Here is a 21,559-nt window from a genome sequence, read left to right on the forward strand (position 1 = left end):
AACGGACGAAACTGGGTTTAGCGGATTCCAGGTGAACGCTACCTGCCCCAAAGTATAGTGCCAACTGTAAAGTTTGGTGGAGGAGGAATAATGGTCTGTGCACGGATGTAGTTTTTTTTACCCAATTTTCTCCCTAGTTTCGTGATATCCAATTGGTAGTTAGTCTTGTCCCATCGCTGAAACTCCCGTACGCACTCGTGAGAGGCGAAGGTCAAGACCCATGCGTCCTCCAAAACACGACCCTGCCAAGCCGCACTGCTTCTTTACACACTGCTCGCTTAACCCGGAAGCCAGCCACACCAACGTGTTGGAGGAAACACCATACAACTGGCGACCGTGTCAGCGTGCATGCTCCCGGCCTGCCACATGAGTCGCTAGAGCGCGATGGGACAAGGACATCCCGGCCGGCCAAAACCTCCTCTAACCGCTGGGCCAATTGAGCGTCTCCTCATGTGTCTCCCGGTCGCGGCCGGCTGCAACACAACCCAGCATCGAACCCGGATCTGTAGTGACGCCTCAAGCAGTGCATTGCCTTAGACCGCTGCTCCACTCGGGAGGACCTATGAAGGGAAATCTTAATAATACAGCATACAATGACATTCTAGACTATTCTGTACTTCCAACTTTGTGGCAACAGTTTGGGGAAGGCCCTTTACGGTTTCAGCATGACAATGCCCCCATGCACAAAGTGAGGTCCATACAGAAATGGTTTGTCGAGATCGTTATGGAATAACTTGACTGGCCTGCACAGAACCCTGACCTCCACCCCATCGAACATCTTTGGTATAAATTAATACTCTGACTGCGAGCCAGGCCTAATCGCACAACATCAGTGGCCGATCTCACTAATGCTCTTGTGGTTGAATGGAAACAAGTCCCCGCAGCAATGTTCCAACATCTAGTGGAAAGCCTTCCCAGAAGGGTGGAGGCTGTTATTGCAGCAAATGGGAGACCAACTCCATATTAATTCCCGTGATTTTGGAATGAGATGTTCGTTGAGCAGGTGTCCACATACTTTTGGTCATGTAGTGTACCTCAAATCTTCACTCTACAGCACAAAATATACACTATTTTCAAGTTCTCTCCTATTATGCCATTCTCTTCTATGAATAATATAGAGGGGCTTACGTTCCCTCACTGTGCTGTCAGAGTTTGATCAACAGTCTTAAGACGGGCAGCACAGGATCTTGTACAGCCTCTAGCCTTTCTGCTCTGCTCTGCCAGTCAAAGTGTGTTTGTGTGTGTGTGTGTGTGTGTGTGTGTGTGTGTGTGTGTGTGTGTGTGTGTGTGTGTGTGTGTGTGTGTGTGTGTGTGTGTGTGTGTGTGTGTGTGTGTGTGTGTGTGTGTGTGTGTGTGTGTGTGTGTGTGTGTGTGTGTGTCAGTCAAACAAGCAATGCAAAGCAGTATTTAAATAGCAGTTTCCTTAATCACAGTTCCATGGTTACATACACCAAGGCCTGTACTCATAAAGCGTCTCAGAGTAGGAGTGCTGATCTAGAATGAGGTTCACCCTGCCCATTTCATCGTGTTCATTATCATTCAAAAAGCATAACTGATCATAGATCAGCACTCCTCTGAGATGAGACTATTTGTGAATAGCGGCCCAAGGTTGAAGAGTGGTGAGCCTAAGGGAGACGGGTAGCCAGAGGGGTCCTTCTTATTCTTTTACACTCATGCACAAAGTAGGGCCTCCTCATTTAGTTGTGATTACGGTGCACAGTTGACCCAAGACCCAGGGCTTTCACTCCAACAGCTGGCAGCTGATGTTTGGAAGGGGACCCCATTTGAGCTGATGGTGTGTGGGCATGCACATGCAAGTGTGTGTGTGCAAGTTTGTTAATGTTTTTTCTTCAAGGGGACTTCATTCGGGGTGATTGTAGTAGTTCAAGTTCAGAGGGAGAGAGGTGGATTTACACTTCTCCTCTGGTTCCATTTATTCAAACATGCAATCTATTGAAGTTCTGTTCTCCGCTGGAAAGGGCTGCAGTACTACTTCAATTTATTCAGGCTGAGCACCACATGATGTCACACTGATTCATTGTGAAGGCCTAATATGTGTCCCAAATGGTACCCTATTCCCTACATAGTGTAATACTTTTGGCCAGAGCCCGGGCCTATAGGGCTCTGGTCTAAAGTAGTGCACTATGTAGGGAATAGGGAGCCATTTGAGACGCAACCCTCATTTTTCTCTTCCCGCCCAGCCCAAGCTCTATTATTAGCCGTGTGTGTGATCTATCTGACAAACATGACGGTTTGAGAATGGAATGGTACCTCATTCATGAACGCAAAGCACAGACATGACATTCAGGAATAGAATCATAAGAGAGCTGGGTTGGTGGTGGATTCTGTTATTGGAACAAAGGCATTTCAATACATCTCAATCCTGCCATAGAAAAAAAAAATGCCACATGTTCAAATGCATATACCACCTGGGAATGTTTGTATTTGTCTGATCTGCAAATGTACTAGGAGCATATGTCTATGTATTGTAGTGTAATGCCACCAGAACCAGCCAACCACACACCAGGCAAGTTTACAGATGGATAAACATTGGTGGCCTGAGGATTTTCCACTAAATGTTAATGAGAGTGAGTTAAAATCACTCGGGGTCCGTGCTGGTTACAGAATCGAGTCCTAGATTGTAGTTCTGGAATCCTAGATTAATTTAAGGAGTTTAGAGTTTAAACAAGAAGGAGAACATCACTTAGTTTTCCAATAAAGAGTTCCGAACCGAGGCAGTTGTTGCCCTCTCTTTCAACCCCTTACCTCACCCCCTCCTGTTACAAACAGTAGCCTGAAGTGCCCTTTGAACACAGCATCCAGTGATACCGGAGAAGGACTGCAGTGGAGTGGCTTTATTATTCAAGTTTATTATTTATTTTATTTCACCTTTATTTAACCAGGTAAGCTAGTGGAGAACAAGTTCTCATTTACAACTGCGACCTGGCCAAGATAAAGCAAAGCAGTGCGACAAAAACAACAACACAGAGTTACATGGAATAAACAAGCGTACAGTCAATAACACAATAGAAAAATAGTATATAGTATAATAGTATAATAGTATATATACAGTGTGTGCAAATGGCATGAGGAGGTAAGGCAAGAAATAGGCCATAGTAGCAAAGTAATTACAATTTAGCAGATTAACACTGGAGTAATAGATGAGCAGATGATGATGAGGAGATGATGGTGTGTAAGTAGTGATACTGGTGTGCAAAAGAGCAGCAAAGTAAATAAAAACAATATGGGGATGAGGTAGGTAGATTGGGTGGGCTATTTACAGATGTACAGCTGTAGTGATCGGTTAGCTGCTCAGATAGCTGTTGTTTAAAGTTAGTGAGGGAAATGTAGGTCTCCAGCTTCAGCGATTTTTGCAATTCGTTCCAGTCACTGGCAGCAGAGAACTGTATGGAGAGGCGGCTAAAGGAGGTGTTGGCTTTGGGGATGACCAGTGAGATATACCTGCTGGAGCGCGTGCTACGGGTGGGTGTTGTTATCGTGACCAGTGAGCTGAGATAAGGCAGAGCTTTACCTAGCATAGACTTGTAGATGACCTGGAGACAGTGGGTCTGGCGACGAATTTGCAGCGAGGGCCAGCTGACTAGAGCATACAGGTCGCAGTGGTGGGTGGTATAAGGCACTATGGTAACAAAATGGATGGCACTGTGATAGACTAAATCCAATTTGCTGAGTAGAGTATTGCAAGCTATTTTGTAGATGACATCGCCGAAGTCGAGGATTGGTAGGATAGTCCGTTTTACTAGGGTAAGTTTGGCGGCGTGAGTGAAGGAGGCTTTGTTGCGAAATAGAAAGCCAATTCTAGATTTGATTTTGGATTGGAGATGTTTGATATGAGTCTGGAAGGAGATTTTACAGTCTAGCCAGACACCTAGGTATTTGTAGTTGTCCACTTATTCTAGGTCAGAACCGTCCAGAGTAGTGATGCTAGTCGGGCGGGCGGGTGCAGGCAGCGAACGGTTGAAAATCATGCATTTGGTTTTGCTAGTGTTTGAGAGCAGTTGGAGGCCACGGAAGGAGTGTTGTATGGCATTGAAGCTCGTTTGGAGGTTAGTTAACACAGTGTCCAAATATACAGAATGGTGTCTGCATAGAGGTGGACCTAAATCTAACAAAGAACTCAGAACTATGTGTGTGTGTGTGTACCTTTTATTTTAATACAGAACAATGACCCTGTCTTAGGGGAAGGTTGTTTACGTTTCTATCACTTCTGGAGTATACAACTGACTTTCTTTAATCTTCTTTATTTAGTACCAGTAACCACATTCTACGTCTGAACAGAACACCAGACGACTGTCTGATGATCTTTATTTCTAGCTCTTAGAACGAGTGACTCAGAGGAAATACATCGTAACAATCAAGTTATTCTCTTTTTGTACTCGTTGGGTTAAATAACCAGAATCAGTGGTATTGTCTACAGAATGTAGGATAGTTTCTCAAACCTCTCCTTGGGGTTCCAAAGCCATTACATGTATTCAACTGCTACATTATCAAGTCTTTGACTAGTTGTAGGTGAGCTGCGGAGACATAATTTGGTCTGACTGTTTCTGTGTCCCTCTGTTATGTTTCAGGACAGCACGGGGATGAAGCTATGGAAGAAGAGGTGGTTTGTGCTGTCAGATATGTGCCTGTACTACTACAGAGGTGAGTCCACTATGAAGAACACCTATATTTTTTCTAAACAGTAAGCATAAATATATCACAACAGATACTAGCCTCATCCTGGATTCTATTGCCTATATCTGCAAATGTCTGGTACAGAAATGCCATTTTGATGTTCACGGTGTCTTGAATCTCTTGCTGTAACTTGTCAGAAGTAAACATTTATTGGTTTAACCAGGAAGGACTCATTGAGATTTGAAATCTATTTTTCAAGAGTGTCCTGGCCAAGATAGGCAGCACCAAGTCACTGCACAATTACAGACAGACAACATGAAAAACTACAGGTAATCTAGTAAAAAAACATAGAATTCACAAGAGTATAACAAAATCATAAAACAGCTATTTAAAAACATTGACAAGTCAGGGAATCAGCCTCAAAATCCTTCATCAATGATTTAAAAACGGGACAAGTTCTTCCAGTTTAAAAGTACTTTATAAGGCGCTCCAAGCCGATGGCGCAGAGTACATAAAAGCCCTTTTACCAAATTCAGTTCGGACATTTGGAACAGTTAGCAGGATAAAGTCCTAGGAACGAAGTACCCACCACATTTCTGAACAATAAAAATGGCCAAATTAAATGGTAGTAAACCCAAAATTGTCACGCCCTGACCTTAGATATCTCTGTTTGACTAGGGTGGCGTGACTAGGGTGGGTACGCTAGTTTTTGTATTGTTTAGGATTTTTGTATGTCTAGCCATTTCCCTTTGGTGTTTGTGGGATCTTGTCTATGTGTTACCTGTCAGCACTTGTTTGTATAGCTTCACTTTGTTAGTTTGTTCTGTGTTCATTCTTTAAATAAATAAGAATGTACGCATACAACGCTGCGCCTTGGTCCGATTCTTATAACGAACGTGACAAAAATGGCTTTGTAAAAAAAGTATACCAGTGACTGAGCCTACGATTGACTAGTGAAGGCCAGCCAACCCTTGTATATAAAGTGCAGTAAGGGTAAGTGCAGTAAGGGTTTTGCAGTTTAAAATAAATCTCAATGCTCCATGGTAAAGGGTGTCAATTGATCTCAAACACTGAACGAAGCATTCATATATAAAATATCCCCAGTCTTGTAAAGGCATGAATGTAGCTGATACTAGCGTCCTTCTGTCTTCAAAAGAAAAACAGGCCTTATTCCTAAAATAAAATCCCAACTTCAGCTTCAATTTTTTTGTAAGTTGTTGAATATGCAATTTAACCATCATCAATTAAAATTCCAAGATAATTATATGAGGTTACTGTCGAAATCTCATTGCCCTGACAGGTAGTAATAGGTGAAAGGTTCAGAGGTCTATTTCTTGCTTTAGAAAACACCATTAGCTTAGTTGTCAGATTGAGGATAAGCTTCAATTGACACAAGGTATGTTGAACAGTATAAAAAGCAGTTTGCAAGTTCTGGAAAGCTTTTGTGAGAGCCACAACAATACATAACAGTATCATCAGCATAGAAGTGAAATTGCGCATTTTGCACATTTTTTGTCTAACTTATTTATATAAATAGTGAATAAGAGGGAACCAAGTACAGAGCCCTGGGGCACACCATTACAGACAGACAATTTAACAGACAGATGAGCCCATCAAATTCAGTGCACTGAGTTCTATCAGACAGATTGTAGCAAACCAAGCAGCTGCATGCTCCGAAAGACCTACATTTCGCTCGACAATCTCTGCCTCAGTTTAGCATGATCAAGTGCATCAAAAGCCTTAGAGTGGTCAATAAAAAGTGAGACACAGTGCTGATTTTTGTCAAGGGCTTCAGTGATATTATTTAAAACCTTCATGGCTGCTGTAATTGTGCTATGCTTCATTCTGAAGCCCGATTGGTACATTGATAAAATCAAGTTAGTATATAAAACTATTTTAGCTGTTCACAACAAGGGTTTCAGGTATTTTCACCAGGGGTGACAGCTTTGAGATTGGCCTATAATTATTTAAAAGATTTGGATCTCCCCCTTTTAAAATTGGTAGGACAAATGCTGATTTCCAGATCTTTGGAATTGCATTAAATTTGAGTTAAATTGAACAGATATGTAAGTGGTTCAACTATCAATTCAAAATAAATTATAAAGCCCTTCTTACATCAGCTGATCTCTCAAAGTGCTGTACAGAAACCCAGCCTAAAACCCCAAACAGCAAGCAATGCAGGTGAAGAATCATGGTGGCTAGGAAAGGTCAGAACCTAGAGAGGAACCAGGTTCTGAGGGGTGACCAGTCCTCTTCTGGCTGTGCCGGGTGGAGATTAGAACAGAAAATTGCCACGATGTTCATATGTTCATAAATGACCAGCATGGTCAAATAATAATAATCACAGTAGCTGTCGAGGGTGCAACAGGTCAGCACCTCAGGAGTAAATGTCAGTTGGTTTTTCATAGCCGATCATTGGGAGTATCTCTACCGCTCCTGCTGTCTCTAAAGAGTTGAAAACAGGAGCTCTGGGACAGGTAGCACGCCGGTGAACAGGTCAGGGTTCATGGCCGCCGGCAGAACAGTTGAAATTGGAGCAGCAGCACGGCCAGGTGGACTGGGGACAGCAAGGAGTCATCGGGCCAGGTAGTCCTGAGGCATGGTCCTAGGGCTCAGGTTCCTCTGAGGGAAAGAAGAAAAGAAAGAGAGAAAGAGAATTAGAGAGAGCATACTTAAATTCACACAGGACACCGGGTAAGACAGGAGAAATACTCCAGATATAACAGGCTGACCCTAGCCCCTCGACACATAAACTACTGAAGCATAAATACTGGAGGCGGAGACAGGAGGGGTCAGGTGATACTGTGGCCCCATCCGATTATACCCCCGGACAGGGCCAAACAGGCAGGATATAACCCCACCCACTTTGCCAAAGCACAGCCCCCACACCACCAGAGGGATATCTTCAACCGCCAACTTACCATCCTGAGACAAGGCCGAGTATAGTCCAGAAATATCTCCGCCACGGCACAACCCAAGGGGGGTGCCAACCCAGACAGGAAGATCACGTCAGTGACTCAACCCACTCAAGTGACGCACCCCTCCTAGGGACAGCATGGAAGAGCACCAGTAAGCCAGTGACTCAGCCCCTGTAATAGGGTTAGAGGCAGAGAATCCCAGTGGAGAGAAGGGAACCGGCCAGGCAGAGACAGCAAGGGCAGTTCGTTGCTCCAGTGCCTTTCCGTTCACCTTCACACTCCTGGGCCAGACTACACTCAATCATAGGACCTACTGAAGAGATGAGTCTTCACTAAAGACTTAAAGGTTGAGGCCAAGTCTGCGTCTCTCATATGGGTAGGCAGACCATTCCATAAAAATTGAGCTCTATAGGAGAAAGCTCTGCCTCCAGATGTTGGCTTAAAAAAATCTAGGGACAATTAGGAGGCCTGCGTCTTGTGAGATCTAGATTTAAAATCTGAGGGGGTTTAGAGACATATCAGGGCCAGGGTTAGGTTGCACGTTACCTGATATTAACAACTGAAAATTAACTAGGCACCTCTGTTTAATAACCCCAGGTCGTCCCCAGGTCGTTGCTGCAAATGAGAACGTGTTCTCAGTCAACTTACCTGGTAAAATAACGGATGAATAAATAAAAAATATAAATAACCTGGTAGACAACAAGGCCTATGGCCACCTAGGGTATGACCTCCACTCTGCTGAGTGGCTTATACCAGATCTACTGTATATAACGCACGCACACACTCATGCAAGAGGTTGGGTAGATTACTTTCTAAATGTAATCCGTTAAAGTTACTAGTTACCTGTCCCAAATTGTAGTTAGTAACATAGTCAATGCAACATGTCGAAACAAAATTGACTATGCAACACTTAGTATGCAAAACTAGATATGCAAGAAATTGTGTTGTAGGCAGAACGCATTGGAGTAGGATTCTATTGCATTGACACACACGACTCTACATAGACCGGTACCATTCAGTTGCAGTAGGCCTATATGCAAATAGACCATTGCCATATATGGATCTGAGCCAGAGAGGTCAATTGTTTTAGTCTTAAGGGTGCCATTGCTAGCTTGGGGGCAGCAGTGAGTGGTAGAGTAAGAGAGAAACGGAAACAGTTTTATTACAAACCAGTGATTCCACAGGAAAATGTTAAGTGTTACATCAAACACACAGAGCCCTTTGAACAGCAGGTATAGCTTACATATAGTATGGCTGCATCTGAAATGGCACCTTATATTGTGAAATTTGGGACGCAGCCATAGTCTAGGTCAGGGATGGGCATCTCCAGTTCTCCGGGGCCGGATTGGTCTCACACTCTTCCCCCAGTTAGTGTGAAATCTCATTTACTGCACTTTACTGCCTTATGGAGGGAGGGAGGGTGAGAGAGAGGCTGGGAGGGGGAGAAGGATGGAGAACAAAACAGGCTGGAGGACACCGATCGATCCTGGAGCCAGGCTTCTCAGTCAGAGCCCCAGGACAAACGGTTTCCATCCACTTCCTACTACAGAGAGCACACACACACGGTTCGCAGTACACGCTCGCGCACACACACACAGGAACACGCACTTGATTACGCCCACACATGCACGCGAGCACAAACACACACACACTCTTCCACCCAGTATGGTCTCTCAGCTGGATGTAATACGGCTTAGCGAAAGGTTATCTCTCTGCTGGAGTTTAATCAATAGATATATGTTAATCTCTTTCTCTGCCTGTCATTTAAATCACTAGGTAACCTCCTTAATATGATTTTATATAATTATCCCGGTGAGGAAGAGTGATTTGTTTCACAGCAGCAATAACTGCATAGACAAACTTCTGAAGAAGATAAAATAAGGATCTACTCTACAGATGAAATACAACTCATCTTTGTTTCCTGTTTGTTTTTGTTTCCTTCAGATGAGAAAGAGGAGGGTATCCTCGGCAGCATCCTCCTGCCTAGCTTTCATATATCTATGCTGTCTGTCGACGACCACATCAACAGGAAATATGCCTTCAAGGTCAGTACTTGTTTTCATTATTTTGTCATTTTGTCGTTTGGCTACAGTGGTTGATTCTTTTTATTTGGTGTCTGAGATTCCCGAGTTAAGGGGAAACGAGTGAGAGATTCATTAGGAGGTGAAAAATTCAAGTTTGTTTGATATATAAAAATAAATAAATGTGAGAACAAGAAGAAAAGAGTGAGTTTAGTCAAGGATTAAGAGGGAAGAGAAAATTTTGTTTTTTTCTGGTGTGTGCTACCACTACTTTAAGCATTGTTAGTAAGCTAAGAGTTTAGTCTTGGTCAAAGAGAGGAAAAATAAGGCTGTTTTATCTGCTGCTACTGCTATAGAGTATTGGTAGTAAGCAGCAGGAACCGCATTCAGCTCTAGAGCCTGCGAGACCAGTGGCAGCCAGTCCTATTTAATTTTATGGCATCTCTCTCGGTGCTGTGGCTTTCTCTCTGGTCGGGTTCCTTTCCAAAGCCACAGAGAGAGACGAGGGTTCGGCTCAGCCCTGCCAAACAGCACAGCCACACAGACGCCCACGAGTCTTCCCAAGGTCTCTCTAACCAACCACACATACTCAGTTTCCATATCCTCAGAGAGAGGAGGGAGGGAGGGAGACAGATCATGGAGGAAGGGAAATGAAGGGGGAGGAGGAATAAAACAGAGCTGTGCATGACCCCTGTAGATCTTAGGAATAATAATAATAGCAATATTTTACATAACTCAAAGGAAATGGAATGACGTTAACTCAACATTATGCCAATCATTTTAAACTCTCCATATTCCTGTCTCTTGTGGCAAACATGGCAGTTTCATAAGCCTCACTGACTGTTCATTCCTCACTGACTGTTGTTACAAATACATTTTTGGATGACACAGGAATGGCTGCTTTAGTCTTCAATCCCTGGTAAACAGAATATTGGTATTACTCAATGTGTTCTTGTCTGTCTTTCTCTCTTTGCTGTCTCCTTCTTCCATGTACACACTAACAATGCCTTTGTTTGTCTACTGCGAGCGGGTCTTGAGTGAGGAGAATCAGCAGCCTGTTTACCAGTCCAAGTGTTGCATGGTAAGTCCTGAGTGCTGATTCCGTAATGTAGTAGTTTTCAAATCTGATGAGTCATGGGTTTAGATGGGTTTGTCCTGGTGGTGTGGATTTTATTATGTCAGGATATAATTATGTCAGGATGATATTATGTCCTAAAATATACTTTCTATGTGTCCTAAAAAACCCATTCACACCAGTAGGAAGAATTTAACTAGTCAATGATTCTGTCATAACAAATTAACTGAGATTGGTTATGTCCATCATTGATAAGAGAAGATGCTGCTGTAGCAAACTATTCTGACTGACTGTTCACATATACAGTGTTGGCTTTAGAACTTAAATAAAACCAGAGTAAAAGAGACCACATCCCAGTTGACTCAACTAACCCGCTTCTTGCCCTTTCTCTCTTCTCTTCCAGGTCTTTTTTCTTCGACTCTGATCTGGCAGGCGACACATCCCAACATGCGAACGTACTACTTTTGCACAGACGCAGCCAAAGACATGGAGTCATGGATGAAGGTGATGACAGACGCTGCGATGGTGCACTCAGAGCCTATCAAGAGGTTTGTACTCAATCAATCAATAAGTGACACTTCGTTTCCTATTCAGTTGAGATGTCAGTACCGAGTAGTAACACAACAGAGACCCTATTTCCCATTCAGTCGAGCTGTGAGGCTCAGTCTATACTGGACAATTGTCTTAGTCAATTTAGCTACTGAACTTGGAGGAATAGTTTAATTGCATCTCAGACAGTGTTTGAACGGTGGTAACCTCCTAAATAGAAATATTAAGGAGGTGTGTGTGGTGTGTGTGTGGTGTGTGTGTGGTGTGTGCGTGCGTGCGTGCGTGCGAGAGAGTGATAAAGGCGTCATGTGAAGGGATTATGGGGATTTCGAGTGAAATAACAGTCACTTGCGAACCTTCCTCAACAACGCTTCCTCCTCTCTACACGGCAGAACAGCGTGTGTGTGTCATCTACCTGGCAGTATGAAGAGGAGGCCTAAACGGTGAAGTGATTTTTTATTAAATGAAGTGATGTGATAGTGTCTCTGGCTGCAGTCCTCCGGGAGATACGATAGCTAATTGAGCAGGTGACACCGGAACAACTCTGCTGCCAAATCAAAATAAAACTAAATAAAATAGTTTTGGTCGCATACACATATTTTGCAGATGTTATCGCGGGTGTAGCGAAATGCTTATGTTCCTACCTCCAACAGTGCAGCAATTCTTAACAATACAAAACAATACACTCAAATACCAAAAATATAAAGAAGGAATGAAGGAATATAGAAATATTAGAACGATCAATGTCAGAGTCCGGAATATACAATGCATTCGGAAAGTATTCAGACCTCATAACTTTTTCAACATCTTGTTACGTTACAGCCTTATTCTAAAATGTATTAATTTGTTTTTTCCCCTCATTAATCTACACACAATTTTAGCAAATGTATTACTAATAAAAAACAGAAATACCTTATTTACATAAGTATTCAGAACTTTTGCTTTGAGACTCGAAATTGAGCTCAGGTGCGTCCTGTTTCCACATCCTTTAGATGTTTCTACAAGTCCAGCTGTGGTAAATTCAATTGATTGGACATGATTTGGAAAGGTACAAACCTGTCTATATAAGGTCACACAGCTGACAGTGCATGTCAGAGCAAAAACCAAGCCATCAGGTTATACAGCTGCAAATCGAGAGCATGGTTGCATCACTGCCTAGTATGGCAACCGCTCGGCCTTCGACCGCAAGGCACTACAGAGGGTAGTGTGTACGGCCCAGTACATCACTGGGGCCAAGCTTCCCGCTATCCAGAACCTCTATACCAGGAGGTGTCAGAGGAAGGCCCTAAAAATTGCCAAAGACTCCAGCCACCCTAGTCATAGACTGTTCTCTCTGCTGCCACACGGAAATCGGTACTGGAGCACCAAGTCTAGATCCAAGAGGCTTCTTAACAGCTTCTACCCCCAAGACATAAGACTCCTGAACATCTAATCAAAGGGCTACCCTCTTTTACACTGCTGCTACTCTCTGTTTATTATCTATGCATAGTCACTTTATTAACTCTACCTACATGTACATATTACCTCAATTACCTCAACTAACTGGTGCCCCCGCACATTGACTCTGTACCGGTTCCCCCTGTATATAGCCTCACTATTGTTATTTTACTACTGCTGTTTAATTATTTTTTGCATTTATTTTAAATTTGTACTTTTTTTAACAAAATACTTATTTTTCTTAACTTGGTTGTTGGTTAACGGCTTAAGTAAGAATTTCACTGTAAGGTGAAACCTGTTGTATTTGGCGCATGTGACAAATAGCATTTGATTTGATTTGGGGTACCCAAAAATGTCTACAGCGTTGAAGGTCCCCAAGAACACAGTGGCCTCCATCATTCTTAAAAGGAAGAAGTTTGGAAATACCAAGACTCTTCCTTGAGCTGGCCTTCCGGGCCAAACTGAGAAATCAGGGGGAGAAGGGCCTTGGTCAAGGAGGTGACCAAGAGCCACTCTGACAGAGCTCCAAAGTCATTCTGTTGAGATGGGAGAACCTTCCAGAAGGACAACCATCTCTGCAGCACTCCACCAATCAGGCCTTTATGGTAGAGTTGCCAGACGGATGCCACTCCTCACTAAAAGGCACATGACAGCCTGCTTGGAGTTTTCCAAAAGGCACCTAAAGACTCTCAGACCATGAGAAACAAAATTCTGTGGCCTGATGAAACCAAACTATTTGACCTAAATGACAAGGGTCACGTCTGGAGGAAACCTGGAGCCATCACTACGGTGAGTTATGGCTTTGGCAGCATCATACTTAGAGGATGTTTTTCAGTGGCAAGGACTGGGAGACTAGTCAGGATCGAGGGAAAGATGAATGAAGCAAAGTACAGAGAGATCCTTGATGAAAACCTGCTCCAGAGCGCTTAGGACCTCAGACTGGGTCGAAGGTTCACCTTCCAGCAGAACAACGACCTTAAGCACACAGCCAAGGCAAAGCAGGAGTGGCTTCGAGACAAGTCTCTGAATGTCCTTGAGTGGCCCAGCCAGAGCCCGGACTTGAACACAATCGAACATCTCTGGAGAGACTTGAAAATTGCTGTGCGGTGACACTTCCCATCCAACCTGACAGAGCTTGAAAGGATCTGCAGAAAAGATGGGAGAAACTCCCCAAATACAGATGTGCCAAGCTTTCAGCGTCATACCCCAGAAGACTCAAGGCTGTAATCTCTGCCAATGTTGCCTCAACAAAGTACTGAGTAAAAGTTCTGAATACTTATGTAAAAGTTATATTTAAAAATGTTAAACCTGATTTTGCATTGTCATTATTGGGTATTGTGTGTAGATTGATGAGATCATTTTTTTTAAATGGGTCAGAATACTTTCCAAATGCACTAAATATATACGGTACCAGTAAAAAGTTTGGAAACACCTAGTCATTCAATTATTTTTCTATATTTTTACTATTTTCTACATTGTAGAATAATAGTGAAGACATCAAAACTATGTAATAACACATATGGAATCATTTAGTACCCAAAAAAGTGTTAAACAAATAAATATATTTTACATGTTAGATTCTTCAAAATAGCCTCCCTTTGCCTTGATAACGGCTTTGCACACTCTTGACATTCTCTCATCCAGCTTCATTTGGAATGCTTTTCCAACAGTCTTGAAGGAGTTTCCACATATGCTGAGCACTTGTTGGCTGCTTTTCCTTCACTCTGCTGTAGAACTCATCCCAAACCATCTCAATTGGGTTGAGGTCGGGTGATTGTGGAGGCCAGGTCATCTTATGCAGCACTCCATCACTCTCCGTCTCGGCCAAATAGCCCTTACACAGCCTGAAGGTGTTTTGGGTCATTGGCCTGTTGAAAAACAAATGATAGTCCCACTAAGCACAAACTGTATGGGATGGCGTATCGCTGCAGACTGCTGTGGTAGCCATGCTGGTTAAGTGTGCCTTGAATTCTAAATAAATCACTGATAGTGTCACCAGGAAAGCACCCCCGCACCATCACACCACCTCTTTCATGCTTCATGGTGAGAATCACACATGCAGAGATAATCCGTTCACCTACTCTGTGTCTCACAAAGACATGGCGATTGGAACCAAAAATTTCAAATTTGGACTAATCAGACCAAAGGACCTTGGTCCAAGCAAGTCACTTTGTCTTCTTACCTTTTGACTGGTACTGTATGTATACTGTATGATGGTGGGTATAGATATTAAGGACAGTATATTCATGAAAAATTTGTGTACAGACGTTTTGTCACACAACACATTGCCGCAGATGCCTACAGTTTTGAGAAAGCGTGAAATTGGCATACTGACTGCAGGAATGTCCATCAGAGCTGTTGCCAGTAAATTGAATGTTAATTTCTCTACCATAAGCTGCCTCCAATATCGTTTTAGAGAATTTGTCAGTACGTCCAAACGGCCTCACTGTCACGACTTCCGCCGCCGAAGTCGGTCCCTCTCCTTGTTCGGGCGGCGTTCGGCGGTCGACGTCACCTGTCATCGCTGATCCACATTTAATCTTTGTTTTCTACACACCTGGTTTTCATTCCCCCCAATTACATGTTCATGTATTTAACCCTCTGTTTCCCCCCTGTTTTTTTGTGTGTGATTGTTTTATGTTCATGTCGGTTCATGATGGCTGGTTTTTTGACGGGTGCTGTTTTCACCCGTGCGTAATATTTACAGTATGTATTTGGTCAAGTGTATTTGTTACCTTGTGCCTTGATTTATGAGTAAAGTACATTGCTCACTCAGTTTTTGCTCTCCTGTGCCTGACTTCATGCACCAGCTACACTCACCTTCTGACACTCACAACCACAGACCACGTGTAACCAAGCCAGCCCAGGACCTCCACATCTGACTTCTTCACCTGTGGGATCATCTGAGACCTGCCACTCAGACAACGGATCAAACTGTGGGTTTGCACAATTGTAGAATTTCTACACAAATACTCAGAAAACGTCTCAGTAAAGCATTGCTCGTCGTTCTCACCATGGTCTTGACCTGACTGCAGTTCAGCGTTGCAGCCAACTTCATTGGGCAAAGGCTCACCTTCGATGGCCACTGGTGCGCTGGAGAAGTGTGCTCTTTACAGATGAATCCTGGTTTCAACTCTACCGGGCAGAGGGCAGATAGCGTGTCTGGCATCGTGTGGCAAGCAGTTTTCTGATGTCAACGTTGTGAACAGAATGCCCCATGGTGGCAGTTGGGTTATGGTATGGGCAGGCATAAGCTACCGACAATGAACACAATTTGAATTTATCGATGGCAATTTGAATGAACAGATACCGTGGCGATATCCTGAGGCCCATTGTAGTGCCGTTCATCCGCTGCCATCACCTCATGTTTCAGCATGATAATGGACAGCCATCGCAAGGATATGTACACAATTCCTGAAAGCTGAAAAGGTCCCTGTTCTTCCATGGCCTGAATACTCACCAGACATGTCACCCATTGAGTATGTTTGGGATGCTCTGGATTGATGTATACGACAGCGTGTTACGCACAGCCATTGAAGAGGGACAATGTTCCACAGTTGACAATCAACAGCCTGAAGAAGTCTATGCAAAGGAGATGTGTCGCGCTGCATGAGGCAAATGGTGTTTTCTGATGGTGTTTTGGTATTTTCTCAGACCATCAGATACATATCAGTATACCCGCGCATGTGAAATCCGTAGATTAGAGCCTAATGAATTTATTTAAATTGACTGATTTCCTTATATCAAATTGTATTAGTGTTACGTCCATCGTTAAATGAAGACCAATGTGCAGCGTGGTAGGCATGCATTTTAATTTTAAATGTTCCACCAAAAACAATAAACAACTCAGCGAACGTAAAGCTAGGAGTGCAACACATGCAACACAAAGACAAGATCCCACAACTGAAGGAGGGAAAGGGCTGCCTAAGTATGATCCCCAGTCAGAGACAACGATAGACAGCTCCCTCTGATTGGGAACCATACTCGGCCAACAAAGAAATATAAACATAGATTTCCCACCCTAGTCACACCCTGACCTACCAAATAGAGAACTTAAAGTATCTCTAAGGTCAGGGCGTGACAATTAGTAACATGCCAAATACAACCGTACAGTGAAATGCTTACTTACGAGCCCCTAACCGACAATGCAGTTTCATAAAACATATGGAATAGAATAAAAGATAAAAGTAACAAGTAATTAAAGAGCAGAATAACAATTTTGAGGCCATTTTCAGGAGGGTACCGATACAGAGTCAATGTGCTGGGGCACCGGTTAGTTGAGGTAGTACGTACATTTAGGTACAGTTATTAAAGTGACTATGCATAGATGACAACTGAGAGTAGCAGTGGTGTAAAGAGGGGGGGGGGGGACCAATGCAATAGTCTGGGTATCCATTTGACTAGATGTTCAGGAGTCTCATGGCTTGTGGGTAGAAGCTATTTAGAAGCCTCTTGGACCTCTGCAGTAGCAGAGAGAACAGTCTATGACAAGGATGGCTGAAGTCTTTGAAGTCCATTTTTAGGGGCCTTCCTCTGACACCGCCTGGTATAGAGGTCCAGGATGGCAAGAAGCTTGGCCCCAGTAATGTACTGGGCTGTTCGCACTACCCTCGGTGTTGCCTTGCGTTCAGAGGCTGAGCAGTTGCCATACCAGGCAGTGATGCAACCAGTAAGGATGCTCTAGATGGTGCAGCTGTCAAACCTTTTGAGGATCTGAGGACCCATGCTAAATCTTTTCAGTCTCCTGAGGGGGAATAGGTTTTGTCGTGCCCTCTTCACAACTGTCTCGGTGTGCTTGGACCATGTTTGTTTGTTGGTGATGTGAACACCAAGGAACTTGAAGCTCTCAACCTGCTCCACTGCAGCACTGTCGATGAGAATGGGGGCGTGCTCGGTCCTCTTTTTCCTGTAATCCACAATCTCGTTTGTCTTGATCACGTTGAGGGAGAGGTTGTTGTCCTGGCAGCACACGGCCAGGTCTCTGACCTTCTCCCTATAGGCTGTCTCATCGTTGTCTGTGATCAGGCCTACCTGATCAGCAAATTTGTCATCAGCAAATTTAATGATGGTGTTGGAGTCGTGCCTGACCGTGCAGTCATGAGTGAACAGGGAGTACAGGAGGGGACTGAGTACACACCCCTGAGGGGCCCCTATGTTGAGAATCAGCGTGGTGTATGTTTTGTTACCTACCCTTACTACCTGGGGGTGGCCCGTCAGGAAGTCCAGGATCCAGTTGCAGAGGGAGGTTTTTAGTCCCAGGGTCCTTAGCTTATTGATGAGCTATGGGGGCAATATGGTGTTGAAAGCATGAGTTATAGTCAGTGAATAGCATTCTCACATAGGTGTTCCTTTTGTCCAAGTGGGAAAGGGCAGTGTGGAGTGCAATAGAGATTGCATCATCTGTGGATCTTTTGGGGCGATATGCAAATGGGAGTGGGTCTAGGGTTTCTGGGATAATGGTGTTGATGTGAGCCATGACCAGCCTTTCAAAGAACTTCATGGCTACAGAGTCCCAAAGCGGCAGATCTAGTCTTTATCTCAGTGTAGATGCTGCCTGTAAATGTCATCGATGCACTTATTGACAAAGCCAATGACTTATGTGGTGTACTCCTAAATGCCATCGGAGGAATCCCAGAACATATTCCAGTCTGTGCTAGCAAAACAGTCCTGTAGCTTAGCATCTGCTTCATCTGACCACTTTTGCATTGATCTAGTCACTTGTGCTTCCTGCTTTAATTTTTGCTCGTAAGCAGGAATCAGCAGGATAGAATTATGGTCAGATTTGCCAAATGGAGGGCGAGGGAGAGCTTTGTATGCGTCTCTGTGTGTGGAGTATAGGTGGTCCAGAGTTCTTTTTCCTCTGGTTGGCATGCTGATAGAAATTTGGTAAAACAGATTTAAGTTTCCCTGCATTAACGTCCCCGGCTACTAGGAGCGCCGTCTCTGGGTGAGCGTTTTCCTGATTGCTTATGGCGGAATACAACTCATTCAATGTTTTCTTAGTGCCAGCCTCTGACTGTGGTGGTATGTAAACAGCTATGAAGAATACAGATGAAAAGTCTCTCGGTAGGTCATGAGATATTCTACCTCAGGCGAGCAATAGCTCGAGACTTCCTTAGATATCGTGCACCAGCTGTTATTTACAAAAATACATAGACCACTGCCCCTAGTCTTACCAGACGCCGCTGTTCTATCCTGCCAGTACATTGTATAACTAGCCAGCTGTATGTTGATAATGTCGTTGTTCAGCCACGACTCTGTGAAGCATAGGATTTTACAGTTTTAATGTCCCGTTGGTAGTTTAATCTTCCGTGTAACTTGTCGATGTTATTCTCCAAAGATTGCACGTTTGCTATCAGAATGGAGGGAAGTGTGGGGTTTATTTTATCGCCCTACGAATTCTTAGAAGGTAGCCCACTCTTCGGCCCCTCTATCTCCGCCGCCTCTTCATGCAGATCACAGGGATCGGGGCCTGTTCCCGAGGAAGCTGTATAACCTTTGTGTCGGGCTCGTCAGATTCGTGTAAGGAAAAAAAGGATTCTGCTAGTCCATGGTGAGTAATCGCAGTCATGATGTCTATAAGTTATGTTTGGTCATAAGAGACAGTAGGGGCAACATTATGTACAAAATAAGTTTAAAAAAATGTTTTTACAACGCAGATAAACAAACAAAAAAACACAAAACGTCTGCCTTCCTCTCCTGCGCCAACAATACTTCAACATTGTTGCATGTTGCGTTTATATTTTTCTTCAGTTTACACAGGGCAGCAGACTATAAAGTGCAGGCTTGAGTACTAGGTGGATGCCGGCTAGTAACAGTGAGTAAAGTTCAGGGCAGGATACTGGGCGGAGGATAGCTAGTGGTGACTATTTTACAGTCTGATGGTCTGGATATAGAAGCTGTTTTTCAGTCTCTCGGAACCAGCTTTGATGCAGCTGTACTGTCTCCACCTTCTAGGTACTGGGGTGAACAGGCCATGGCTCGGGTGGCTGAGGTCCTTCCTGTGACACCAGGTGCTGTCAATGTCCTGGAGGGTAGGCAGTGTGCCCCAGTTAATGCGTTGGGCTCTGGAGAACACTGCGATTATGGATGGTGCAGTTGCCGTACTAAGCGGTGATACAGCCCAAAAGGATGCTCTTAATGGTTCATCTGTAGAAGTTTGTGAGGGTCTTACGGGCCAAAGCAAATTTCTTTAGCCTCCTGAGGTTTGAAGAGGCTCTGTTTTGCTTTCTTCACCACACTGTCTGTGTGGATGGACTATTTTAGGTTGTCAGTGATGTGCACACCTAGGAACTTGAAGCTTTTCACCCTCTTCACTGTGGCCCTTTCGATGTGGATGGGGACGTGCTTCCTCTGCTGTCTCCTGAAGTCCACGATCAGCTCCTTCGTCTTGTTGACGTTGAGGGAGAGGCTATTTTCCGGGCACCACTCTGCCAGGGCCCTAACCTTCTCCCTGTAGGGACTGGCGCAAATGGCACTTTAGTCTATTTATTAATCTCATCCCATCTCCTCATCCCATCTCCTACTGCTTTTGCCCTTTTCCTTACCTTCTCTTACTCTTAAAACCTGGTGGTACAGTCTTAAAATCTACCTCTTGTAATTCAACTAAAACATCCCAATATGTTGCTTTATCTTGGAACTCATAATAACCTTTACTGTATTTGTACCCATCGTACCTCTACTCTAGTTGTTTGAGCATAAAACCTTTCATGCATTCATAAAAACACCCAGAAGTAAACAACCTTAAATACAAAAATAAAACTACCTCGCAGCCTTTCTTCCAGCTAAATATACTCCTGATCAGCCAGTCAGTGGTGTGCAATGCAGCAGAAACATGCCTGATGAGGTCATACAGACAACGTTTTCATAGGGCCCTATGTGACTTCCATAGTCCTGAAAGAGACACAGACAAGCAGAGGGCAGGGAAACGCATTATGTTGCTGGCTACTGCCATTAAACACCAACAGTCTGAGTTTGGAAACTGGGACGGCTGTCAAACAAATTGGTCTCTCTTACTTTTCTTTCTATCTCTTTTTCTCTGTGCCTCTATTCCACTCTCTATCTCGCTCACCCTCTTCTCACTTTTCACTCTCTTCTCACTTTTCACTCTCTCTTAACACTGAGATTCCCACACTGTGTCTTCCGGTGGATTGCCTTTGTTGATGTGACCTTCAGCTCATACAAGTCAAAGGACCAATGGTATCCATTACCTTGAGAGAGCCAAGGCACCAACCTGTTTAACAGATATGTGTGCGTGCCTGCATGTGTGTGTGTGGAACTCATATGGAACTGCATGAGTGCTTGACCCCAGAGAGGTCAGGGAGGGGTTGCCAGCAGGTCTGATGAGCGGCAGCATCTTCTGGGCCTGTCAGTCTGGACTGGAGTCAGAGCCAATAGTTTATTGGTCTTCTCTGGTTTCCTCTCTCAGCACTGGGCTGGCAGCTGCAGGATCTATTGTAGCTTAGCCCCTCATAGAATCACTTTCCCTTTGTCTCAGAGCAGCAGCAATATCAGCATAAAGCATGGCTGAGTGTCAGAGATGGATCCAGGTTCAAATACTATTTGAAATATTTCAAATCCTTTGAGTTTTTGCTTTAGTCTGTCTGTAATGCCAGTTGGGTGGAATTTGCACTTCTGTGACTATTCTATTGGTTCCATTGTGCCAGGCAAGCTCAATCAATTCCAGATAAAGTACCAGTATTTGAAAACATTCAAAATATTATTTGAACCCAAGTCTGTCTCAGAGCTGCTGCCCACGTATTATAAGGTTTGGCTGAGTGTCAGAGAGGAAGGTTGTTATGAGTGTCAGAGAGGAAGGTTCTATTATGATATATTCTGACTGGATAAAGGACTCAATCATTGCATCTGTGGAAACACTGTCATTGGTGCCTTATATAAGGCTTTGCTTGGCTGATTTAGTTATT

The 21,559-nt window shown here is 43.9% G+C and overlaps 1 protein-coding gene across 1 annotated transcript in view; it reads left to right on the forward strand.

Moving 5' to 3' along the window:
- The window catches only part of LOC139416592 (pleckstrin homology domain-containing family A member 5-like), a 112,150-nt gene that overhangs the window by 44,610 nt on the left and 45,981 nt on the right, over positions 1-21,559 (forward strand). The window contains 3 exon segments of the mRNA XM_071165446.1: positions 4,590-4,662; positions 9,498-9,598; positions 11,082-11,197. Coding sequence (XP_071021547.1) covers positions 4,590-4,662; positions 9,498-9,598; positions 11,082-11,197 — 290 coding nt within the window.

The sequence above is a fragment of the Oncorhynchus clarkii genome, chromosome 1 (genome assembly GCF_045791955.1).
Source record: "Oncorhynchus clarkii lewisi isolate Uvic-CL-2024 chromosome 1, UVic_Ocla_1.0, whole genome shotgun sequence".
Classification (NCBI taxonomy): Eukaryota; Metazoa; Chordata; class Actinopteri; order Salmoniformes; family Salmonidae; genus Oncorhynchus; species Oncorhynchus clarkii.